This window comes from Motacilla alba, chromosome 19 (assembly GCF_015832195.1).
Source record: "Motacilla alba alba isolate MOTALB_02 chromosome 19, Motacilla_alba_V1.0_pri, whole genome shotgun sequence".
In the NCBI taxonomy this organism is placed as follows: domain Eukaryota; kingdom Metazoa; phylum Chordata; class Aves; order Passeriformes; family Motacillidae; genus Motacilla; species Motacilla alba.
In genome coordinates this window covers 7627229-7653693 of record NC_052034.1, presented here as the reverse complement: position 1 = coordinate 7653693, position 26465 = coordinate 7627229, and the positions used below count along the sequence as shown (strand labels likewise).

General features: G+C 45.8%; 1 protein-coding gene across 1 annotated transcript in view; it reads left to right on the top strand.

The window, feature by feature from the left end:
* The window catches only part of MYBBP1A (MYB binding protein 1a), a 56051-nt gene extending 29586 nt beyond the window's left edge, over nucleotides 1-26465 (top strand). The window contains exons 24-27 of the mRNA XM_038158225.1: nucleotides 12426-12539; nucleotides 24037-24138; nucleotides 25232-25356; nucleotides 25848-26465. Coding sequence (XP_038014153.1) covers nucleotides 12426-12539; nucleotides 24037-24138; nucleotides 25232-25356; nucleotides 25848-26346 — 840 coding nt within the window. The 3' untranslated portion in view covers nucleotides 26347-26465. The remainder of the gene's footprint in view (nucleotides 1-12425; nucleotides 12540-24036; nucleotides 24139-25231; nucleotides 25357-25847) is intronic.

Sequence of the window (26465 nt, the reverse complement as noted above, 5' to 3'; positions counted from 1 at the left end):
CTGCCCTCTGTATTGTCATCCTGCAAAATGAAACGAGATCTGCTGGTGAGCATCCAAAACAATGAATCTTCAAAGTTCAACCCAGTACAACTTCCCTTTTTTTTTTTTTTTTTTTGCTTAGCAATGCTTTTCATTTCAATATTCCAAGCTAACAATGTTACTGACGTGCGAGTACCTTTTTTTTATACTGTATGAAGGCTAAACTTCGGTGGTTGATGTTTGAGTGAATTGGAATTCTAATTTCTCATTATCTGCTGATAAATGTTCTCCAAAGATGAAAACCTTTGTTCTTGCAACATCAAGCCTGGTCTAGTGTATCAGGGGCAGCAGCTAAAAGCACACAGTGCCTAGGCAACATGGGCTTTTTTTAATTGTGTGCTGCTCTTAAATCTCCTAAATTATTAAATTAGACTTCAGCAGTGCCTCCTTAAATAGGCTGCATTATGCTGTGGCTGCCTTCTGAATTGCCTCAAGAAAATCCTATTGCAAGTCTCTTCTGAATTGAGGGTTTTGCTTTGCTTTGCTGTGCAGAGGAGACAACTGGATTGGAAAGTGTTGGGAGGAGCAGTGAGGGTGAGGCAGCTGGGGACAGTTTTGGTCTTGGTCTTACCACTGTGAGTAACTGGAGGTGTCAGTGGAGCCTCTTGGTGTTCAATACTGCAATATATAAGTAAGAAATAAATAGAAATTGACAAAATTAAAGCTTTTGGGATGGTTGGTTTGGGTTTTTTTTTTTTTTAATAGGAAAGCCAGAGAGAATGTCCCACATGATTTCCTGAGAGGTTTCTTGGCCATGTTTCTTTGAGCCTCAGATACTGGGATGTCCTGCAAGAGTCTTTGCTTTGGTTTCTTAACAAAAGAACATTTCTTGTTTTGATGTTTAGGGTGAGAAACTTGTAAAAGCAATGTAGAAATGCTTCAAAATAAACAGGTTCGTATTAAGAAACCAAATTGTTTTACATTATTTTTTTAAATTGTGACTGTATCCTTAACTGGGGAGAGAAGAAGAAAATGGGCATATTTTCTGATTATTATTTTCAATGTGGGAAAGGGAGGCTTGGTTGCTTTGCACAGAGTCCATTCCTGTTCTTTTCTCCTCTGGTCTCAGTGTGTGCTGTGGTTCCAGTATTCCCCTCCAGGGTTTCATTCCTGTGACTGTGCATTACAGGAAGAGCAAAAAACCATCAGAGCTCCTGGATGCTAATTTGTGTTCTGCTGCTGATTTATCTTTATCATGGCTCATTTAATTATGGCATCTTTTCATTTTTCAAGAATTTAGGGTAATAATAGATTGACTTTTTTTTTTTTTTTTGAGCAAAATATTAAGACTGGATTGCCTTCCTGATATAGTAAGTGGTTACCCCAGGGAGAAATAAATCTCTGTGTTGACCAAAGCAGCAGTCCAATATCTGGATTGCTGTGTCCCAAGGGTCTGCCTGTTGGCTTCTGTGAAGGAAGAGCAGAAGGTTTTCCCCAGCCCTGAGTGCTCATGAGGGGTGATTTGGGATGATGGGCTTTAAAGCATTTACAGCCTGGTGTGGCTAAAGCTGATAGGCCAAGAAACACCTATAGTGTATCATAATTAGTTGGCTTCTGATTGTGATGGCATGAATTATAACATCTGTATTGTCTCACCCTGCACATGAGACTGAAAATAAAATAAAAGTTTTTAAAACACCTCTCAGTTGCCCATCTCTGGGTTAGAAAAGGGCTTAGTCCAACACTCACCATTTTGTTGTTTGCCAGTGCAATATTCAGAGTTGGTATCTAATACCAGCAGCCAGGCCTGGCCAGGGGTCCTGTGTATTATTTTGTATGTTTGTTGTTTTGAGTGCACAAATGTCCTGCAGACCCTTCATCTGAGGCAGAAAAGCTGCCAGTGCAGCCAGTATTTAACATGCAGGTATCCTCTGAAAAACTGCCCTGTCAGATCTTTCTGTGGGTATGGATTCCTCTCTACTCCCTTTAAAATACAGAACCTTCTTATTTGTATCATTACATCTTGTTAGACTGTGGTGACCATAGGGGGAAGCTTTAATTTTTCTTTTAATTATTTTTTGCCTCTCCTAGCTGCCAACAGAGTAGTGCTGAAGGAAGCAGCTGTACCTGTGCACTCTTGTATTGGGCAGAGGTGTCCTGCTGCAACGAGCAGACTCTCCCAGATGGCCCCTCTGGTTTGTCAAGTGCAAGTTGAGGCTTTTCCTCTGGCAAGAACATCCTCCAGAGCACTGTTTGTAGGAGCACCAAGCATGGAAAAAGTCCATTCCTTGGCAGCAGTGAAGAGAATGTGATTTGCAGAGTCCCTGGTTAAACAAAGTAATGATGGTTTAGGGCATGAAGAAACCTGTGTGGGTGAATGCTGGATGTATGGTCTGCAGGCTGTATATATAATCTGCCAGGACTGCTAGTCCTGGGATTTCTGCTGTCTCAAGTACATTTAAAACCCATTTGTTGTGACTGTGTCAGTGAAATCAATGAGTGCCTTTACCTGTAGGGCCTGGGCTGTCGTGCAGGTGCAGCTGCATTATCTGAAGGTGGTTTGTGTGGGGTGGAGCTCAATCCACATTTCCAGCCAGACTGAGCTGCAGTGGTTAAAGTGCTTGTCATGCTGTAGCCATTTTCAGGTTGTGGAGGAGGAGGAGGATGTGCCAGTGTAACTTATGAGATAAACTTTCTGTTGTCTGGCAAGTGCTCAGTCACAGCAGAATGAAGTGAGCATCTCATCTGATCAATCGACTGCTGCTCTTCAGAGCCCTGGGAGCTGCAGTGGGATCATAACAGGTTGCTCAACTTCTCCTTGCTACTGCCCAGAGCAGGACATCTGAGCCACAGGTGAAGAGGTTTATGAAGGATAATAAAAATAGAGGGGAGAGGGGAGTTAGCAGGAGGGGTAGGAAGGTGGAGATTCCTTTGCAGCCAGTTTTGTCTCTGCTTCCAGGAAGCTTTGTTCTTCTTCAGAGGAAAGGTAGCAAAACCTGAAACCCAAAGGTAGAGTATCCAAAGTAGGGACCAAGGTCTGATCTAGCTCAACGTCCTGTGGTTTTCCTCTACTTGGAGACACTTTTGCCATCCCAGAGTCTTGGTCTTGGGATGGGGGTGAGGGATCCAGTTCACCTGCTACGTGAGCAGGTGATTGCTCTTCCATTTTTTCCATTGCTGAGATAGTGACTGGGAGGTTGACCTGCACTGGGAATTCTTGTATGGATGTATGTTCCAACAGTCCCAGGAGGACACACACAACCCCTTTTGTTTGCAAATTGCTGTTCTGCATGTTTACACCAGCCAGAGAGAGGAAGAGGTTTGGGAATAAAAGTTAAACCCACAGAGTTCATTCATCATTTTTGTGCTCAAGAAGGCCTAAACAGGTCATTTGTACAATGGTGATGGTCAAATAATTAAACATGTCTTGTATGGCAATTATTTTCAATGTACTAATTATATGTAAGCTGTTGTGAGTGGTTGAAAGGTTCCTGCCAGATCTGTGGAAATCTGCATTTTTCCTGGGAAGGAAGAGCAGGTGAAGATGCCTGAAGCTGGGCTGCAGTGCAGGCTAGCTTGTTCCAAACCACTGAAGGTTGCAAGAGTTTGATGACCTAGGATGTTTGGCAGGTGTACACTGAAATTGCGTTTCTTGTCCAAGGTTGTAAAATGTGATTTAGGTGTCACTGAAATGCTTTGCATGTTGTAATGAACCAGCCTTGCAAAATTTTTCTCATTCGTTTGTCGCAGGAACTTAATTTAAGCTGTAAAACATCATTTGTTTTCATCACTTTTCAGCGCAGAGAATTTTATTCCTGAGCTTTCTTTTTTCTTTTTTTAAATTTTTTTTCTTTTCTGGCAAGGCCAGACTAAGGGAGGAACCTGCATTCTGGCCCAGAGCCTGATGTTGGGAGCACTGTGAAGGTGTTGGAGCAGGGGATGGTGGATGATGGCTGGGGTTTTGATAAGTTTTTACTTCTGCATTCTTCTATGATCTCTGTTTCTGGAGGCAGAAGGACAGACCTGGAAACTGTCATCTGTGTCCTGCTCATGGTCTGCTGGCCTTGGACAGCAACATTGCACCTTGTCAGGGCTGGCCTTGAAAAAGCCATTTCCTTAGTCTGAGGACACTGGGTGGTAGCAGGAGTTACTGAATTCAACTCCAAAGCCAGGTGAGCATACAGGAGATGTCTTCATGGTCTTTGTGGGCACTGTGAGCTCCCTGTGACTGTGCTTTCAGGCACCAGGAGTTTGTCTAGTGACTGACAATGTCTTTGTGCCAGGCAGGAACAGGGTGCAGGGAAAGCTCTTTTCAGGTCTCTAAATCAGAGGGATAATAGGGTAAATTTGGGGTAAAAATTTTTATGTCTAATTTTTAAACCAAAAAATAGTTGTGATGTTGCTCAGGTGTCCTTGCATGGGCAGTTCTGCACAGCTGAACACGCCAGCCACATTCTCCTAACAATCCACTTATCCCAGAAGGTGTGAGCACTTTCCACACTGAAACCTTTTAGACAGCTACTAAATGTCAGTCTTGGCTCTGCTATTTGTCTGTGCCTTGTTTCAGTGGTGGTAAATGGGAAAAAATAGCTTTTGTTACCAAAAATAGGTTTCTTAAGCCCCAGCCAAGGCTTCGTCTTATCCTCCCTCCCTGTTGGATTTGAAATGTGTATGAATCACATCTGTGTGCACATGCTGTGTGAGAGACACTGCAGTGACATCCTGGGGATTGAGGAAAAGTCATTTGGCAAATGTTTCTTGAGCACCTCTGGCTTTCACTTCTTATATCTAAAGCATTCAAATGAGTTTTGTATGTTTTGAGTAAATAATTGGTGTTTGATGCTTGTTCAGTGAGGATACATGTTAAGGATCTTGATGCATAATTTTTTGTTTGTCCTTAAATTTGGAAGGAATCTTCTTCTGTCCCTCTTTTTGTCTTCCTCCAAGGAGGCCATGGAAGTGCTCCAAGGGCTGGAGCCCCCCTGCTCTGGAGCCAGGCCAGAAGAGTGGAGGTGTTCACCTGGAGGAGAGAAGGCTCCAGGGACACCTCAGAGCCCCTTCCAGGGTCTAAAGTGGCTCCAGGAGAGCTGAGGAGGGACTGGGGACAACGGATGGAGGGACAGGACAAGGGGGAATGGCTTCACTGCCAGAGGGCAGGGATGGATGGGATATTGGGAAGGAATTCTTCCCTGTGAGGGTGCTGAGGCCCTGGCACGTGGTGCCCAGAGCAGCTGGCACTACTTCTCTGGAAGTGCTCAAGGTCAGGCTGCATGGGGCTTGGAGAAACCTGGGATAGTGGAAGCCATGGCAGGGGTGGAACAGGATGGGCTTTAAGGTGTCCCATGCAGGCCAAAGCATTCCATGATTGTGTGGCACACACGGCATACCTGATACCTACAGCCATTGCCTCTGACCAGCCTGCTGGGAGTGGGAGCTTGTGTGTGGATCAGATCCAATGTGGTGGTTTATTGTCCCATCCCTCTCAGAATTTGTCCTTTTGAATAACCTTCAAGGCTGAGTTTCCAACTTGGACTCAGCTCCCAAACCAATAGCAAACAGAGCTGTAGCTCCTGGGCTCTGAAATACTCAAAGGCATGAATCAAACGTGACTGAGAAATAAGAAGCCTTGAAACTCAAGACTGCTCCACTGGAGCCTTTGTCTCCATCCCACGTCCAATGGGAAGGTAAAATTAAGATAGTTTGACTGTGTGAGCAGACATGGGGGTAGATTGGCACTTGCTTCATGGCTTTGGATGCTCTTTTCTTTTTAAAAAAGATGTAAGAGTAATTAGAAGAGGCTTTTGCTGTGGTGCTCTGGATCTCCTGCTCTGTGGTAATAAATGGCAGGTTGTTCTCCTGTAACCAATACCACTAAGGTGGAGCTTTTGGATTTTTGGAGTGGGTTGGTTGATTTGTTTATTTTAAACATGTAATAAATTACAGATAGCTGAGGAATTTATTTCATAGTTTAATTATTTATTGAAATTCAAAGAAAACTCATTTAGAATTTCTCATAATCTTGGCCTCTGTTCTTTTACCCAGCTTTCCTGGTAGCATTTGTCACAAATGCAGCATGTGATTCATGAGGTTGCAGTCTCAGAGGGTTTGGGAGGAGAGAATTTCTAGAAGTGCAATTATTTTTTGCCATATCCCTGTTGTGTAGAATAGTCTTAATGCTGAGGATTACACACTGAGAGCTGCTGTTTTATGCTGTGTGCTGGCACTGAATCAGATGTGCTGCCAGGGCAGGCTGTGTGCCACGAGGGAGACATCAGTGCTCTGAAATACCAGTGGCCTCTCTGGTGTGATACCAGCTGTATATTTCTGTCTCCTGGACTTCCAAGAGCAGTAGAATGTTGATACTACTAAAACTCCTGATGCTTCTTCACCTCTAAAAATGCTAAAAATGTATTTGAGTTGCACAGACCTGTAATTTTCCAGGTAAAATGGTTTCTTTTTATATATACATACATATATATATGGAAATATGTATATGAAGGGAATGAGATGCTCTTGCCACACTGGTGACAAGTTTCATGTGGATGAACTTTGTTCATGCTGCAAAAACAACAGGCAAAAAGATGAAGAAAATCCATCTTCATATCTTTGGTGAGCATTTAAACTCCCCACTGCTTCCATTACAAAGTGTAAGGAGATGTGATAAGCTCTAATACTGTCCTGGGTCTGATTTAATGAGAGTTTCTGTCCTGCCATGTCCTTGAGGCAAGCCAGGTGAAGCTGCAGCCTCTTTCCTGCAATCTGGAATTGGCTGTCAGGGAATTTGGAAGGGTTACTCAGCTGTAGCCTGCAAACTGCTTTGGGATCACCCAGCAGAACTGCTGGGTGAAAACTCAGAGCTGGGGTTTGGTGTGTCACAGTGCAGCACATCTTAAGGCTCCTGCTCCTCTGATGGCGGCAGTGGTGGCTGCTGATTTCTGTGTCTTTTCTCTCAGGAGTGTGCCTGGGTGGCAGGTTTTGTTCACTTGTTTGCAAAGCCACCTCCAGCCAGTATCCTAAATCACCTGGGACTGAGAAGTGTGTGTTTTTGCATCAGAAACAAATGTCCTTATATTAACAGAGTGCTTTTCTTTGGAAAAACAACTCTGAATTTAGGTCATGCCTTCATCTCTTCAGGATTGCAAACAGAATCTCTGCAATATTGCAAAGGCTTATTTGTTTTGGTGTTTTTTTTTTTAACAACTGCAGTGATTGAAAACATCTTGATCTGTTCCCCTGCATCCAGCTCACCTGGCTGGGGACTGGGGAGAGCAACTTGTGACCTGCTTGTGCTAGGTACCTGCTTTCAAGGGGAGAACAGTGGCTTTGCTAGGGGTTTAATCCATATTTACCATATTTAATGGTTCAGCCTGATGTCTTGTTATGCATATATATATATATATATATATATATTGATATGCACAGATATCCCTGTGCAGGATCAAGTTGGGCTGTATGCAAACTCCTCTCACGCTCCTTTTGGCTGAGGTGGGTGAGCACACCTGGGAATTACCAGCACATCTTGGTTACTGCAGGGAGCACATTGCCTGTTTCAGAAGGCAGTCACAGCCATTTGCATTTGTGTAATTGTTGTAGATAAGAGAGAAATTAACAAAGGCACAGAAAACCTTAGGGTCAGCACTGCCCTTCTTATTGTTCTCTGCTCCCACGTGGACTGATAATGAGCCTTTCTGCCTCATTTAGTTATATGCTTGATAGATATATGTGGGAGTCTGTAAGTGTATCTGCTGTGCCTGCTTGTATAGACTTCCCTTGTATTTATTTTATTTTTTTTTACTATTTTTACTATTTTATCATCTTTTTAAAAACTGGCATTAAGGAGAAAATGTTTTGATTAGGCAGCTGGGTGGCTTCTAGTGCACAGGATGCACTGCAGCATACAGCTCCCTCTAGAAAAGGCTCTAATCTGGCTGTCATGCTTGTAACTATTCTCACACATTCTCATTTCAGAGTCTGTGCATATGGGGGCATGACAGTCCTCTTTCCTGAGCTGGACTGGAGTTTGGTAGCTGGGACTCGTGAGTCTTCTGCTATTTTTGTCCATTTATGAAGTGTTGATCATGCTTGGCTCTCTCATGGAACGCTCTGTCAGGAACACAGCAGGCTTGATTTGGCACTGAGAAAATGCAGAGACTCTTCTGTGATATTCCTGGGGACGGTATTGTTCTGTCAGCCTCCAGAATTGCCAAATGCTTGTAAGACATTCTGAAATACCAGTGCTGCTGGGGAGGGCAGGAGGGAGAGAGACGACTGGGTTGTCAAGTGGTTGAGCTCCAGCTCTGTGCTGGATTTTGTGGAAGTACTCTCCAAACTTCAAATTGCTGCTGGTCTGTGATTTGATGGTAAAACATGCAGCTGGCCATGTGTAAAATACACATCATGCATATATTAAGGGTAAATGATGAGCTGTGAGAAATTACAAGGGTTGAAAGTATTGATGCAAAAGATTTGAACTAGCTGGGGTGGCTTGGCTCCTCCTAAGGTGCTCTGTGTGTGGTTTTGTATTTCAAAAGTCTCACTGAAACCTCTGCATTACAGAACTGAACATAGGTAAATTTTGTGGCTATTCTTAATTTCTGAAAAGATCTTTCTGTATTCTAGTATTGCTGCCACTGTTTGGTGATGCTCCAGGGATGTGTTCCCAGAAGTGGCTGGGGAGATCCTCATTTCAGGAGATGACTTCAAAAATCCCTTCAGCAGTCTCATTTTCTTTTTTAGGCTATTTTCATTAAAAACATTGAGTGTTTGCATTCCCAAAAAGTGGGATATGTTGAGATAGGCAAGAGAGTGGCTTGTGGTATCTCTGAGTAGCCCTCTAAAGCAGGTGTGGGGTGATAAATGGTCACTCCTGTGTGCATGGATGTCACACCTCTAACATTCAGCTGCATTGTGTCCATGTGTTTGAGAAGATAAAACAAGGAAAATGAAATGCAGCAGCAGAGCTGTTTCTCTGCCAGCTCAAGGAGATGGCTCTGAAGATCTGACTGACTTTGGGTCCCTCCTTACTTTTGAAAAGCACTCATACTCTTACTCTCCTTATATTAGGTGATAAAGCAAGGCCTTTTTTTGCCTGGTGAAGCTCCTGAAGGTCATGAAAGTGATTGCTCTTTGAGTGTTCAGAATCCTTTTTGCAAATCCTGTCAGGAACTATTTTACAGGGAGCTATTCCATGCCCTTCCAGCCAGTGGTTTGGTGTTTCTCAGTCCTGACAGATGAATTGTGGCTCAAAAGCCATTGCTGGGCCTGTTGCTTTCCAAGGGGCTGAGGCAGCTTTGTGCTGCTGGTTGCTAGATTGTTTTCTCTGGGTACCTTTGCCTGTTAAGAAATCTTCTGATGGCATTCAGGATCCTTCTTCATGTGCTTATGGATGCTCTGACTGATGTGTGATGGTTGCACCACCTTCTAAAGAAAACTTGGTGCCCCTCCTGGTTTGGTTTGAATTTGCTGAGGTGGGATGGCACCAGCAGGAGGATTGAGAAGTTGTTGTTGTTTCTTATTGGGTTTTTCCTTGGAGCAGGATTGAAGCACTTGATTTTAGTTTTGTTTCTGCCCCTGCTGTTTTTGGCTGAGTCCAGTGATGTCAGTCCCTCTCCCTGTGGTTTAACTTTTGCTGTTGATCTGTTCAGTTTGCTGTGAAAGAAAAGGCTGTATGTTAGTAACAGCTCTAGGAACAGAGAAATCATTGACTCTGGGGTGAATATGATAACCTTAAACTACAGCATAACATGGTACTGATGACCCTGTAGTTATCAGTGTCATATGTACTCTCAGATTGAGATGTTCTTAAGCCAAATTTTATTTCAATCAACAAGTAAATATTTTATTTTTGTGGTTTCAAATGAGAAAAGTTGTTTGTGCTTAGTACTAAATTATCATTGGTTTAAAAAACAATCAGGGAAAGGAATAATGTTGAGTGGAGCAATAGCAGTGTTTTAATTATGTGACACTCAAAACATATTTTCACTTTACTGGAATCTAATACACAGGCTGGAGGTGTGAGAGCTCTGAGTGTGACAGAATTACTAAAGAGTGCTAGCACCAGCCAGGATCCTCAGTCGGGTGTTCTGGCTTCCTCATTTATGTCACACAGAAGGGAATGCTCAGTGGTTTGGGTTGGGTTTTTTCCCCCCCTTTCTTTTAAAACACTTTTCAGGCTTAGTGCTTGCTGAGGAGTAGGTCCCACCCAGGGGCTGTTCTCAGTGCACTGGATGAGTCTCAGGTCTCCAGAGCTGCCATTCCACTGGACAGCTGTGATTTCCTTCCAGTTCTTTTCCTCATTAGCTTGCAGTGCTGCTGCCCGATGCTGACAGGAGCAGTTCCCCAGGTGCCCCTTGGCACTGGTGCCTCTGGAGTTAACCCTTAGTCCTGAGATATCCCAGGATACCTTCACACAGCCCTGCTCTCTGCTTTACACCCACTTGCAGTATAAATGTGTTTGTAATTTCAGAGGAGAGCTGGTGCCTGGGGGTTTGTGACCCTGCCTGGGCCTTTCAGAATGAATTACAGTCTTTCATCTACTCCAAGGGTCACATTCTCTTTTTAATTGCACTGAAGTGACTTTCCACTACATTTGGTAGACACATGCCATAATTTGTTCTGTAAGACACAGCCTCCCCATAATTACAAGGACTATGTAAGCCTGCCTGCCTTGAAGATGGTGTTAGGATGTTCTGTCATTGAAAGAGCATAAATCTTCTGACATGGCCTCACTGGTTCCCTGGTGCATTTTCACCTTCCAGTAAAGAACAGAATTTCTGTGTGCAGTGAAAGCTCTTTCTATTTGGATAATTCTCTTCACTGGCCATACTGGTGCAAACTGGAGGTAAGCTTACAGGATGTGTGACATTATCTGTTGTGAAACAGGTACAAGTGCTGATACTCTCCAGGGAGCAACCTGTGTTCCAGTGTCCATCTGTCCCAGAAGCCTGGAATGTGTTGTGTGGGAAACACAGACCTCCTTGAGCTTGTGACATGTTCTGTTTGACTGCCTACAACTCTGGCTGGTCATCCTGCTCCCAGGAATTCCAGGGATTCCTTCTCTTTGCTCACTTTGAATTATTCAGTAAATAGCTCCCTAGAAATGACCCACTAAGAGTTTTTATCCTCCTGCTCCATGTTTTTCAGGTTGCTTCTGGTTGACCCAAGGGGTCTCTGGAGGCCAGGTTGGGTATCACCAGGTTGCTTTTATCCTTGAGGTCTCAGACTTTTAATCTCAATGATGCCTCTGTAAGGAGCTTTACAAACTTTGCTCATTTGTTTTCTGTGATATGTGGTTAAAGAACAGCAGCTGTTGCTTTCTTTGGATGAGATTAGCTCTTGTAAATCCTTCTGATTTTTGATATTTGTAACTGCATTCAATTTTGGTCTGTGTGATGGCAGCTAGAGGCAACATTTTTTTCTTTGTATGAGTAGAATTTGCTCACTAACTCTGTGCTGCTAGAAAAATTTCCCCCTTAAATCCTCAAAGCTATTTGTACTAATCCTCATTACTGTATTTTGTGTATTTCTCTATTTTGCCTTTGACTAATGCTGCATTTTTCTCTTGTACCTAAGAAAGCCTCAAAAATAGGAATTCTTAAATAGAAAAGGATATGTAACAAGATTGCAGATTACTGTTGTTTTTCTAGTGGCCATTCTTTTCATTGCTGTGTTAATGTAGAGGCTTAATGAGCAAGTTAGACTCCAGGGCAAGGCCCAGTGCTGCTCTGAACAGCAGTTCCCGTCTAGTATTCCTTTGAAATGGAGCATTTGCTATCCTGCCAGCTTTTATTTTTTATTGTTTGTGCCTATTGCATTGGTCAGGGCCCCGTAAAGGGTGCAGTCACTCAAAGGTGCTGCCTGAAAACTTGGGGACACTCACAGTGATGCCCTTGGAGCAGCTGCTGGAGCATGTTTTGGGTATAAAATTTTGGTGCCAAAATCTAGAACTGTAATGATCCCTCCGCTCCTCTTTGGCCTTCTCTTTTCTATGTGTGCATTCAACCAAAACCCACCACCCTGGCTCCTGAGGGGTGACTCTGGAACGAGCTAGGGAATGGTTTCAAACAGAGCCTATTGCTGAAGGAAGGCAGATTTAGGTTGGATATTAGCAAGAAATCCTTCCCTGTGAGGGTGGTGGGGCCCTGGCACAGGCTGCCCAGGAAAGCTGTGGCTGCCCCATCCCTGGAAGTGTCCAAGGCAAGGTTGGATGGGGCTTGGAGCAACCTGGGATAGTGGGAGGTGTCCCTGTCCCTGTTCTGGTCCCTGGCAGGGGAGCAGAGATGATCTTTAGGGTCCTTTCCAGCCCAGATCAGTCTGTGATACACCTGTTAGGTGAGGATAAGCTGCCTCCCCTGCATGGTGTGTGGAGCTGTTTACTGTAGCAGGGTATTTCCATTGCTCACCTTCCCTGGAGAGTTTCATGTTCTTCTCTCCCCTTTGTCTTTCAGGCCATGGCCTGTTTGCTTCTCCACAGAGTTCTGCTACTTCATGAACTGAAGCTCTTCGTTACAGAGGAGGAGTGGGAGGGATTGATCACCAGGAGCATCAGCCAAGTGACACAGGTAACAAACTCCAGCATGTTTGAAGTACAGATGACACCTCATGGTGCTGCTCTCATTTGTCTGGTGCTTGGTCTCAGAGCTGCAGTCTGGGACTGGGCTCAGCTTAAGTGGTCTTGGAGACCTTGTGCCTGATGGCAGCAGCTCTGAGTAGTGCCCACCAGGCTGGCAGAATTCTTGGAACTCCACTGTGGTGTTCCTGGTGCAGCTCCGTGAGGCTGTGTATACATCCAAGAGACAGAGCTTGGATTTTAGGGAATACACTCATACAGATCAATTTAAGGTGTTTTAAAAAAAGAAAAAGGAAAATGACAAACAGTGGAATGGTATTGTGAACATTAATTTCAGGACACGTCATGCAAGTTCTGCATTGGAATGAACTTCAGGGCCACAAAAGTAGAGCTGAGGTGCACTGGACTTTTGACTCCTGGTGCATTGCAGACATTATGGATCAGACTGCCTTGCTAGTATTGCTCATCAGGGAAACCTTAAAATGCATTGGAAAATCATTTGTACAGAAGAAACAGTGGAGGAAATTGCAGGGCTCCTGAGTCAGTGGCAAGTGCAGATTGTACCTGAGGACAGTGTTTGGGTGCAGCTGTTGTGTGAGAGATGATCTGTGGGACAGGAGGTTGAAGAAGCAAACGCCATTCACTTTTATTCTTGTGGATTGATGTGGGGGGAACCAAGCAGCCAAATTAATGTTGTGATGTGGTGACTAAACTTGATGACATGGGAGATTCCATCCTGGAGTTCCTACGTAACTGTAATAATGACCTCTTTCTAAGGGTAGCTTTCATTACTTACTCATGCTGGCTACATGGTAATTTAGGCTGTTCTGTAATTTGCTGTATTGAAACAGAACAATTAGATCTGTTTGTTTCTGTCAAGGAGGGACAAAATCTAAGCAAGTGTAAAACAGGGAATTTAAAGATGATGTTTATAATCTGGATCCTCAGTTTCATTACACACTTTTTATTTAAAGATTACATCAGGAATCCAGTGGGTGGAGTTAGGTATGATTTTGTTTCTCAGCTACATAAAACATGCCACTCCTCCCAGCCTGGTCATTTCCATGCTTCTCTCTAGCAGCTGAATGCATGCAGAACTCAGTGATTCACTGGGAAACCACAAACATTTACAATGCCTTCATGTTGTTCTTCTCAGGGAGAGTTTAGCAACTTGCAACCCATCCAAGATTAAGATGAGCTTTGCTATTAAAGTTTCCTCAGTGCCTCTCATTTCTGTGGTCATGTGTGTTTAAAGAAAAATTCCTGAGAAATACTGTCAGTTTGTTTGGGTTGTCCAAGGTTTACCCTGTGGGCAGGAGGCCTCCCGTACTGTTAAGTGGCAGTGGCATATGGCTGCTGGTTCTCTTTATGGCCTGAAAAAGTCCTGAGATAACCTTTTTACAGACTGCTGTGGTGTTCATACATGTGGGGGTTTTGTCTCCCTTCCTCCTGCTCCCCCATGTGCTGGTGGGGCTCTGTGGGGCTGGGCCAGCTGCACATTCAATATTGCTGTAGTGAGAAGGGGTCAAGGACTTTATATTCCACATAATGGTTTTGATTCATAACCAAAGGCTGGCACTTGTGCTGAAAGACTTTCTAAAGCTGCAAAAGAAATGCTTTGTCTTTTTGGTGTTGCAAAAATGTTCACTTCTCTGGTTAAGAGCTGTAAAAACATGTAGTGCTCTATGCTGTAGTAAAACAATACTCACAGTGTCGCTGATCTCTTTTAAAGATGGTAAAAAATCTCTTGTAGTAGAAGTCAGAGGCTGGGAACTGAGCAAATTTAGAATCTGTAGGAAGTATGTATTTGTCAAAGAGATTATTCCACCCCTGAAGTAACTTGCTGAAGGGTTTCTTAGCCCTGAATCTCCAGGTGGAAGCTGTCTGCTTGGCTGACAGAGAAGCTGCAGGTGGGGAGAAGTTCCAGGCCCCATGTTGAAGTTATGGGGTGAGTTTGTTTGGGAAGAGCTTGGACTGAACAACAGCCCTTTCTGCCACTGCTGTCCTCACACACTCCTGCTTAGCTGGAGGACTGGGAGGATGTTTGCAGAGCTCTGAGTTCTCCTGCAGCTCAGTCTCATCCCTTTTCTTCTGAGACTTGTCTCCATGGGCCATTCTAGGTCAGCTGTGGTTTTAGAGGTATGTGAGTGAGTAGGTGCTGGCTGCTGTGGGTGCTTACCTGTGAGAACCTGGACTGAAAGCTGTGGAAAATTATGATATTTATTGCCCTGCCTCTGGCTGAAACGTCTGTATTTGTCATTGGCCATTCCTGCCACTGTCCCTCACAAATAGCTTTAAGAGGAAAAAAATTCTGTTTGTGAATTTTGTACCTTTCTTTAACCCAGGGAGAGGTTTGCAGCTCTTTACCTGATGTGCTCTTGTAATTGAGGTGGTGCTGTTGCTCACAAGGACACTGTCACCTGGAGGCTGTGCCACACTCTGTGTCCTGGGTCACATTTGCAGCTAGGAGGCTGTAGCTCTCCAGGTGCAGGACTGCCCTGGCAGGCTTCAGGCTGTCACAGAGGAGGAGATATTATCTCCTGATGCCTGCCTGCTTATCCTGTCTTGCCTGAGGGATTGCACTGAATACCTGCTGAGATCCCTTGCTGAGGAGCATCCTCACCAGGGAAATCTGGGGTGGGTTAGGCAGGGATGTGAGCTGGAACTGGGGAAGAGGCAATGTGAGACAAGTGCAGTCTTGGATATCACTGAATTATGCAGGCAAAGCTAAGAGGCAGATGAGGGAGAATCAACAGCCAGGAACATTAAGTGAAGAGACAGATTCCTGAAATAGCAGCTCGAGCTGCTGCAAGGCAGTGGCTCTTGTGCTTACATAAGCCAACTTGACCTTATTTGTTCCCAAATTGTTTAAGCATGCTTATAAAACATACATCACAGCCATGAGGGATCCATGTTTGCCCTCCTTAGTCAGTGAGGCAGGGCTGGATGTCCCATCAGGTACTTTGGAGTTGATTTCTTTGTGTGAGAGCTCTGCTTGCTGTTGGTGCTCTTGGCTGGTGCTGCTGGGTCACCTGGGCAGAAAGTGTTGTCCACAGCCCTGCACTGCAAAGGTGAGGAAGCAGAAAAACACCTCTGACACACTTTTGCCTCCAAATCCCATATGGTTACACAAAGCAGAATCTTGCTACAGTTGTTCAGGTCTGTTCTGACTGGGGATCTGGGTGGCTCAGTTGTGTTCGTGGTATAAAGAAATAGAGTTCATGTTGTGAGTGACAGAGCTCACCTGGGATGCTGGAACATTTGACAGAAACATCTTCCTCTTGGAGAGCTTTGTTCTTTATCAGCTGGTCTCAAAGTGCTTTACAAAGGCAGTTCAAAGCTCTGAGTTGTTGATGTAATGGAGAAAGTATTTTGCAGAAACCCAAGACATAATGGATTTGGTTTGGTAGAGCTGTTCATCCTGTTTTACAGGTGACACTCCTTGGCTGGGAGCTGAGCCAAGAATCAAACTTGGGTCTCCTGAGACATCTCAGAGACCTTTTCTGTGCCTGGACAATCTGGCCATCTCTTAACTTGGCTTCAGAGCATCCCTGTGTGTTGGACAATGATCTCTGTCCCAGCTCACCTCTGCTGGCTGAGGCTGCCCTCAGTAACACAGTGAAGTAGCTGCAGAGCCTGAGATCCAGTTCCCCATTCCACACAGGAAGCTCTCGCCCAGTTTTGGTGAGGGATCCCTGGGTTTGCTGCTAGGGCCCACACACTCTTTTTTACTCTATCCAGCATCTCTCCATTTGATCTTTCAGCTCTCCCAGTTGTCACTGGAGCCACATTTTGGTGTTTGCTTCCCTTGTTAGATATATTTATGTTTTCTTTTTATATGTTACAGAATTGCTGTCTTGGCTTTGGAGCGACCTGTACCAATTTGTCAGTAACTCACTGACAGATTCAGGGCAGGAAGTTCCAGGTTCTGAATACATCATTTCATTACCTTTTTTTGCCATCCCTTTCCTAGGGACCAGCTTGCCCTCCTGAACTCTGAGGTGTTCTGTGTAAATCTGAGGTGTTCTGTGTAAATCCCAACTTATGCTGAAACTCCCAGTTATGATGTGAAAGTCAAAGGGAGTGCAAATAGTCCAGGAAATACATGTTCAGATGGTTGTGAGCTTCAAAACAGAACAGCCCTCAGAAAACTGTTGTTAAAACTGCTTTCTCTGGCTTGAACACAGTGATTTCCTGAGGGTTTCCTTTTTCTTCTGCAATAAGTACATCATAAGAAGAGACAAACTTTGCTGCTGGTTTTCCCTTTGCTTGTTTTGTCAGTGTCATAAGGACTGGCCAGAGCAGACAGGGTTCCACTTGGCTGTTTGAAACCCAGGTGGGATCAAGGCACCCTGCACTGTGAAAGCACAATCCAATATCTAGGTTCAGGGCAAGACCAAAGCACTCCCAGTCACCATTCTGGAGGCTTTCAGATCATCACATAATCCCAGTGAGATGCATTTGATGCCTCCATACACTTAGGCTTGGACTGGGCAGGCATGGATGAGGACAGATAGGGAATGACATGCCTGGGAAGGGATGGCATAGATAACCCCAGAGCTCCTTTCCATATCGTGTGGAAGTTCCTGTGTGCTCCCTGAAGGCCATTGTACAGCATTCCAGGGTTTTGTAGATGGTGTTGTTCAGCAAGGGTTTAAAATAACTATCTGGAGCCACTGAGAATGTGTAGGGGAGAGAGGGATACACTGTCTGGCCTTCCAGTGTAGACATGCCCTTAATTCCTGAAGGGCATCACATTTGATTATCAGTGTCTTAATTTGTAGTGAGATAAATTATTAAAGTGGCTTCATCAAATCTCTAAAAAAGCCATCCTTCATTTTTTTCCTTGAAGATTGCCTGAACCTTTATCTGTCCATCTTTATAAATTCTTAATTCATTGCCCTTTCTCAGCCTCTTAGCTTGTAAAATGAGGCCAGTACTGATTTAACTGATAGCTTTCAGAATACTGGATGTCTCTGTGGAGACTTCCTTTTCCTCTGTTCCCTCAGCTGTCCTGTGTGGTTTTTCCCTGCTGCATTTTTATATGGCCTTTGGGGAAAAAAAAATCCAGATCATTAAACTTGGGAAAGTGTCGACATCTTCTGTGAGGATGGCTTCTGGATTTTTTGTCTCTTTCCTCTAATAATTGCCAAATTAAACATCACCAGAAATGTCTTTATTTATACCCTTCAGCATGTGGGTCTGCTTAGTCCCCTGCCTTCCCTTCTTCCCAGTCAGGGGCAAGCAGAGACTTGGTGGCTCCCACCCTTTGGGAGCATTTCTTCATGACTTGTTTGTGTTAGAGATGCAAGGAAGTAAGTTTTGAACATTTGTACTTTCAATGTTCAGAAACTTAGTGAGAGAAAATGGATGGAGGAGGGGTGTCAGTGCTTCTTTTTGCCTTTAGGTGCTCCCAGCAGCAGCTGCTGCTGGCCAGGTGATGGTGGGACAGCCTCTCGTGGTGTGCCTGTCACCTGGTGTCCATGGGTTGGAAATGGATGTGGCTCTGGACAGATGAAAACTGGAGAGAAGAACATCCTGCTCTTCCCTCCTCTCTTCTTTGTCTTCCCTGGTTTAGGCCTGAGTTCTGCTTTGGGATCTGTTGTGTAGTGATTGTTATCATGAGAGGAAGTATTTGGGGCTGGCTTGTCTGGGTTTGGGAAGCTCAGAGCTGACTCCTGGCTCTGTTGTGGTTTGTGTGGCAGCATCTCTGTGAATGGGGGAATGCTGCTGGCTTCACCTCTTCCCTCTCAGGAGGAGCACAAGCACAGTGACAGCTGAGGGGATTCTGAGCATCCAGCATTCTGTGGGACAGTACCAGGAGCTGTGAGCACCCAGAGCACTGCAGCCTTTCAGCTGCTTCTCAGTTCATGCTCAGCCTCTCAGGCTCTGCCCTTCCTGAGCCTCACCTGCCTGGTGACATGGGATATCCTGTGCCTTGGCTCAGGTTCTGGACACGGCCTGTAGGACCCCAAATGAGCTCGCTGGGCTCCTCTGGGTGTGATTCCACTCACCTGAGCCACACCACAGCAAATTCCCAGGCTGTGCCATTGCTCTGGGGTCCTGCTGCTCAGGGGGCTGGGGCACTGCTGGGAGCTCAGGCCTCTGTGGGGTGGAACCTTTGCTGAGCTCTGCTGCTGCAGAAGAGGCTTTACCTGAGGAGCCCCAGGCTGCCCAGTGGTGTGAGGTGCTGGGGGGTTGTGTGTGTGTGTTTGCAGGAGGCCTTGGTGTCCAGCCATGAGTGCACACGTGGATCCAGCAGCTCCTGCTGTGCTGTGTGGGAGAGGGGCACGGTGGAGGTAGCACAGCAGGAATGCAGCCTGGCCGGGCTTTGCAGCTCTTTGTGATGGATCTGTCAGGCTGATCCCATGGAGGGGAAGGGCTGCTTGTTTCAGCTAGGCTGAAGGACATGCTGGGAATGCACAAATACTGTATTTGCTGGGAATGTCCCAACGAAGGCAGGAATGATGCATCTGACTCCATGTTCTCAGAAGGCTAATTTATTATTTTACAATACTATCATATATTACAGAATACTATACTAACTATACTAAAGAATACAGAAAAGATACTTACTGAATGCTAAAAGCTAATAATGAAAACTCGTGACTCTTTCCAGAGTCCTGACACAGCTTGGCCCTGATTGGCCAAAGAGTGAAAACAACTCACAGCAGAACCCAATGGAACAATCACCTGTGGGTGAACAATCTCCAAACACATTCCACATGAGAGCACAACACAGGAGAAGCAAATGAGATAAGAATCGTTTCCCTTTTCTCTGAGGCTTCTCAGCTTCCCAGGAGAAAAATCCTGGGTGAGAAGATATTTTCAGAGAATGAATGCCACACATAAATATGAAATGGTGTTCAAACTCCCAGCTGGGAGCTGAGCTTGTCTCTGGTGGCAGAGCACTCTGTGGCACTTGGAGTTCTGCTGTGTCTTGTGGGTGTGGGCTGAGCGTGTCCCCCAGTGGTCCCTGTGGAAGGGGCAGGGGTGCAGGCAGGTGTGGGTGTGGAGACTTGCAGAAACATTGCATGGCTCCCTGTCCCAGCGTGTTGGCATCTCCCCTGCAGGGGAGCTGGGCCCTGGCTGGGATGCTGGCTTGGGCCCTGGGTGTGCATACAGCCCCTGTGCTGTGATGGGTTGCAGGGGAGTTTTGGACTTTGAGCTGTGAGGTTATAACTACCTGCCAGCTCTGTTCTGCCTGTGGGACTGAGCTACTGCAGGTACCTCATGTGCTCTGACTAACTTGTTCACACTTGGTGAAGATGGGGGAATGCTGTGAAGTGCAGTGTGACATGGAGCAAAAGGCTGGATCCTGCAGTAGTTGGGGTATTTCCATGTGTGACACAGGAATGAGTGATGCAATAAACCCCACTGATTGTTAAGATGCTGGCAGTGTGCAGTTCTTCTTGTAGACATCTGAGCAGCAGAGAGCTTTGGATCCAGGAGTGCCCTCCTCCAGAAACAGCCAGAGGCTTTTGGAAGCAGCATGTCTGACACAACAAGACAGAACCATCTCTGCCAGCTGCATCCACACAGGGTGAGGCAGGAGCTCTGTTGCTGTGCTGGCTTGAGGTGAGATGGGAGTTCCAGCTGTGAAAATTGCCTCCATAGTTTTTCCTTTTGGAAAATGACCTGCCCGGATCTGCTGACAGCTCAGATGTGCAGACATGATTAACCATCACAGGTATTGCTGAGCTGGAGCTGGAGCTGAGATATCCTGTGAAATGGGACTGGCTGTTCCTGAAGCAGCAGAGTAAGAAAAGCAGAAAACGGGAGAAAAGCAACATAAATCAGCAAGTGATGCCAGTGTAGCTGTTGGGTATAAATCATCAGGTCTCTCTGCTTTTGGAATTGTGTAATGGGGTTGTGTGACCCTTGGGTTGGTAGTGCTTTCAGAGGCCAGGGAGTTGGATACCTGTGCACCAGCACATGGCAGAGAATCACAGAATAGTGGTTAGACAAGTTCTTCTGGGTTTTCCTTTAACTCTCCAGCACGGACCTGTAGCATAGCTGGAAGCAAACCCCTGCTTTGTGCCTCAGTCTTGCTATGTAAAACACATCTTTACCAGCCTTGTGCAAGTGTTTGTGATCTGATCAGTGTTCAAGGCTCTCCCCAGGGTGCTGCAGAGGGCTGAAATACTACTTCTCTTTTAAAGGCATGTTTGCCATCTGTTACATAACAGCTTTTGCTTTGATTTTATGGTTGGATGGTGTACATTCCCCAAATAAAATCAGGCTAGGCCTGTACAATGATTGACCTCTGCAACTGGGGTGGCAGAGCTGATTTCATCTCTCAGGGACCTGAGTGAGGGAGCAGAACACAGCATGCAGACAATGGCTGGTGTCCTGTGTAAGAAGTTTTATAATTACTTGAGATTAAATTATATAAATTCTTGAGAAAGCTGCTTTTGACTCCTGGACCCAGTTCCCATTGAAGAGGCTTTGGATGTCATTCCCTGGGATCCATTTTCTCAGGCTTGCCAGCAGTCCCAGCCCAAAGTCAGCTTCTTTTACATAACCAGGGAGCATGTTTGTGTTGGTGTCTCATGCTAACACAAATAACACAAATCCCATGGAAGCAAACAATGCAGATAACACAAATCCCATGGAAGCAAATGCTCCATTCTGCACTCCCTGATGTTGGAGGAGGAGAATGAAGCAATGCCTCATCAGAGATACCATCTCATGGAATGCTAATGGGAAGAGCTCTGAGTGCTGAGATGAAGATAATAAGACTCTGGGCTGAGCAGGAATTGGGATCAAGTCTTTAGGGAGGCTTCACTGTCTCTACCTACCACATACAGAGGTGGTGGTGGTTTTGTGTTTTAGTAGCAAATTTGTTTTACACCCTTTGTAGCAGAAGGGAAAGGGAGGAGGCAAATGTTGGGAAATAGTAAAACTTTATCTGAATCCAGCTTCCTTGAAGCCAGTCCTTCTTCTGGGCCAGAGAAAATTGTACAGTCTGTAGGGATGAATTATCTGCCGCTTGTTTGGCTTCTCCACTCACCCTCCTTGTTCCTCCTGGTCTTGGAGAGCTGTTTCCGAGTGATCCATTTCAGCAGGGAGCTCTTGGTTTGCAGAGCATCTAAATTGTACCAGTTTGCTTCTGGCTATTTATACTGCTGGAAGTGTGGTTGTGTTTCCAGATTCATGCAAAACACTGCTTTAAATACACAGGTTTAGTCCCTAGACTAGTGATGTTTTCCATCTCCAGCTGGGCCAGCCACTCTTTTCTTTCCACAGGTCTGCATGAATTTGGTTGGGTACCCCCCACCAGATGCATGTCCTAGCTTTCCCAGCACCTGAAAACTTGTGTACTGCTGAAAATCAGCCCCTCGGGTGTTGTTTCAGAGCTACAGAACTTTTCTGTTGGCTTCAGTAGGATTTATTTCAAACCCTGCAAAGCATCAGGGCAGCAAGAACAGGCAGAGCCAAGCCAGCATGATTTAAATGCAGTTGTCCACATCACTCGTGTACAGTGAAGAGAAAATGCAATTTATTTTTAACGCCTTTTTAATTCTAAAGTGTTTGTACATTGAAAGGATGAAATGACAGTTGACTTCACTTTGGCTCCATCTCACAGCACTGCCCTGATTCTTCTTGTCCCAAGGAGCTGACAATCCATGCTGATTTTCTCACACTGTGAACTTGTGCACAACTTAGCAAAATAAGGATCTCAACCTAATAGACTCTCTGAAAGGGGACCTAACCACAAGGAAGACCATTAGCCTGGCAATATTTTGTTCTTCAAATTACAAAGAAAAAATGTTTAAAGAAAATGTTTATGTAAATCAGTCTTTTTTGTTTATTATTATTTTATTATTAGTGGTAAGCCTAATAAGCTGCATGTGCCTGACCCATGGGGTGTTACATCCTACATGGGAACATTTATTTCTTTTTCCAATCACACCCCCTATATTTGTCTCTCTTTTTACCTGGCAGACTTCAGGGCTGTGGAATTGTGTGACCTTGTAGGCTGATGACAGCTCTGGAATAGAGATGCCGTGCATCTGTCTCTATCAGGAGAGAGTAATTAGCAAGTTATTGATAGTCAGATGAAGTTGCAGCTTGAATTCCAGCCAGCAGAATGGCTTTCTAATACAGGGCTTGAGTGGACCATCCTGAACAGGACATAACTGTATCTTTATTATTTAAAAAAGATACTCCCAGGGTGGGAGCCTGTACAGATAGTGAATAATTCTACTTGAAGGCTGCTGGTTTTGCAGACATGTGACCTTGCATCCCCACTTTCTATGCTAAAAAGTGTTCCCTGCACTCTTGCTGGCCATCATTATTTTTTCTCTTCTGTCATTCCTGGAAGAATTTGTTTTGGGGAATAGATTTCCTACATCTCTCAGTGTCTGCAAGGATTTTTTATTTTATTTGCCAGCTTGATGCTGATGTAGATGGAGGAGAGTTTGCTGAGTCCTTAAATTCTTTCCCATCTGCTTGGAATACAGGATCTGTGAGAGAACATGACATCCCACTGCTGGGTACAGGTTTGGGACAGGGACTTCTCAGCCTGAGGAGCTGAGGATGCTGAGCATGGGATGGCTTTGCCCCTTGGCTCTGTTGAAATGTCCAAATTCCAGGGAAAGGAGAGCTTGGCCACAGGAGCAGCCTTCTCTGGAGGAACAGGCTTTGATGGGACAGGCCACTGTCTACAGCACCCTTGTCCCTGCAAATCCTACTAGATATTAGTGTGGTGTGTGTGGGGCTTGCTGTGCTGTGCCCACACAGGATTGGAGTGGGGAGGAAAAGGACCCTGCAAGCAGGGATGAAGGACCAGCTGCAGGCAGAGGATCAGTGCCCCTGAGCCACTGGGCTGCCTCTTTGATCCAGCTGCCTTTCTATGGCTATTTTCTGCCCTTTTTGTAAATAACTGGCTTTTATGTGACCTATCTTTGGCATGCTTTTCCTCTAAGCCAGACCTTTCATTGTCTCAGAAACCCTGCAGCACACAGAGAGAGCACAGGGGAGATTTTCCCCTCAGTTACTTCAGTGAACTTAAGCTTGCCAAGCCCTGCTGCAGGCTGGCACCTGGGATTTCCTGGCATAAGTCCTCATGGATTTTTGCAGTAATGCTTAATGTGTAAATCCCAGCTCCTGAAGCTGAGCAGCTGTGGTCCATCAGGTGTGTCTCTTGTCTGGCAGCTCCTTGGCCTTTCCAGAGTGGGGTCAGGGATTATTTTACCTCTTCTTCTCCAGGACAGCAGCTCCAGTTGTGCTTTAGCTTAGAAGCTATGGACAGCAGCGAGGTTGTGCTTCTGTAATATTGTTTCTTAATTAAACTGGGTATCAGAAGCTTTCACCAAGTGCCTTCCTGAGCTTTTCCAGAGTTTGGTGGGGTTTGTGTTCCAGTATTACTTTGCTGACAGGTGAATCCTGCCATTCATTACTTCTTTCCTGCTTTCTCCTATGAAGTGTGATTTGTTTCCCCATCTAATGTCTGTTTCTTCTCAATCTTCTAATTTAATTTGCAGTGTTTGAAAACACTTGGAAAACCCATCATGAAGGCTGAGAAAGAGAAAGTTGCCAAGAGCTTGGAGCTGTTGAACTTTCTCCTTAAAACTGTGAAAGGGCAGGTGAGTGTGTGACCCAGTATGTGACAAATGGCTGCTTTCCGAGGATCTTCTCAATGTCACACTTGGATTTTGCCATGTGATTGCTACATCCCACCTCACTTCCTACCAAAAGCACCTCTAGAGGGAATGCCTGGTTGGATCTGAGGGCAGAAGAGCCCTCCTGTCTGAAGGAGTGATCCACAGTCTCTTCATGAGCTGATCTCCAGAGGAGAATCTGTGCAGTGTTCAGCAAACACTTGTGGCATCTGCTTTCTGAGCAGCAGAAATACAGCCTGAGGTACAGGGAGGGGGGGTTTATCCCAGGTGATTGCTCTTTCCTCTCCACTGAACTCCAGAGATCATGGTTCCCAAAACCAGACTTCATAGCTTTAAGAGCAGAGATGAAGCCTTGTTCTGGGGCTTTGTTTTCCCTAAAAGAAAAAATTACTTTTTTGAGCATGCAAGGATTTTCTATAGGTGACAAAATATGTCCCTAATGTGGTCTTATTTACTGGAGGAAAACACCACAGGCAGCAGAATTGCCGAAGTCCAGTTTCCTCCTGATAAGCCCAGAGCTCAGACCACAGCCTGTTTCTTTGTGAAGACCTAAGAGGAGCATGGGTGGAGAAGAGAGATTATTTCCAAGGCTTTTGTAGGAGCTGAATAGCCTTTGAGACAGCCCTTTCTGCCTGGCTTGAAGGAGCTTAAGCAGTGGGTAACAGGAGAGGGTGCCAGACCTTTAGAAACCAGGCTGAACACGCTGCTGCTGCTTTTCTTGGATGGGTACAGAGTCTGGTGTCTTCTTTCCCTGCTCCCAGCCATGGACAGCAGAGCAGGGCAGACTGAAGGAGCCTCCAGTTCTTTTTATGACACTGCAGTTCTCTTAGACTCCTGCCTTTCCTGGTAAAGCTCAGGTTTTCAGGCAAACCCAGCCCTTGATGGTGTGGTGTGACTCCCCAGTTTTGGCCCCAGACTGAAGTGGTGCAAACAGGCTCAGGGAGGAGCCAGGCAGGATTGGGAATCCCTGCCATAGCCTTCCCTAGGAATGGCCTTGCCCTGCTGTGAGTGCCCCTCCCCAGTCCCCTCTGCAGATTGCCTCTCTTGCCTCTTGCAGAAGCTGAGTGTGGAGCTGGCAGAGGTGGAGGAGGTGCTGCTCACCCTGCAGCAGCTGGAGGACATTGGGAGCTCTCCACGGCTCGACTCTCTCTACTGGAACGTCATGCGCTGGCTCGGTTACACGTACGTGGCCTTGCACCCTGGCATTCCACCCTCCCCGGGGCCTGCCTGCCTGTCCTGCTGCTGTGCAGGGAGCTGGGAGGGGAAAGGAAGTCAAGGCAGCAACTGCAGGGTGGAGTTTGATGGAGCTCCTTGGTTGGCGGGGTTGAGACCCTCATTAATGCTTGTTTGGAATACCGGGCTCACTGTTCTGTGTGCTTGCATCTTGGGATTTGTCCTTGATGGGCAGGGGCTGTAACAGCTGACTGACATGTCTGATGTCCTGTCACTGACATGTCTGATGTCCTGTCACTGACATGTCTGATGTCCTGTGCTGCCAGAAGAGAAGAAAGCCAGGGCCACAGGCAGAAATCCACCTCCAGGGGTGATACTCACCCTGTGCTTCCTGCACCTTTCTGGTGCTGCTGCCTGTTCGTGGGCTGCCTGTCACGTGGATCACACTGTTCCCTGGCTGTAAATGAAGTTGCTCTTGGTTTTTGGCATTCTCTCTGCAGGAAGCCCAAGAAGGAGAAGGCAGCCACTAAGCCCACCCAGGGAGCGGAGTCGCTGAAGCGGAAGAAGAAAGGATTCCTGCCAGAGACCAAGAAACGCAAGAATCGCAAGAAAGGCATCCAGGAGAATGGGGTGGAGCCAGGGGAGGATGGAGAACCAGCCCCAGAGGAAGAGCCCCTGGGAACAGAGACCCCCAAGCGTAAGAAAGGCCTCGTGCCTGGTGGCAGCAAAAAGCACCCAAGCAGGGGGGGCAGGGAGAATGGGGTGGCGAAGGCGGGCGGCGGGGACCCCCCCACTGCTGATGGAGATGCTGCGGCTGACAAGAAGAAGAAGAAAAGAAAGAGGAAAAACAGAAAAAGAAAAGGTGCTGCAGGCGATGAAGCTGAGCAGGTTCCAGCTGCAAAGAAAACCAAGGGGAATATTGTCCGGGAGACCCAGCAGAAGCAAGACAAAGCCAAGAAGAAAAGAAAAGAGAAACAAGCTCCAGTGCTGCAGGAGTAAACTCCATGGACTCAGCCAGGCCTGGCATGGCTCAGTAGACTGCTGAAATATCTTTAATATCTATAGTTTTTATACTTCCATGACTTTTAAATAAACCTTCCATCATGCTGAGCTCTAAA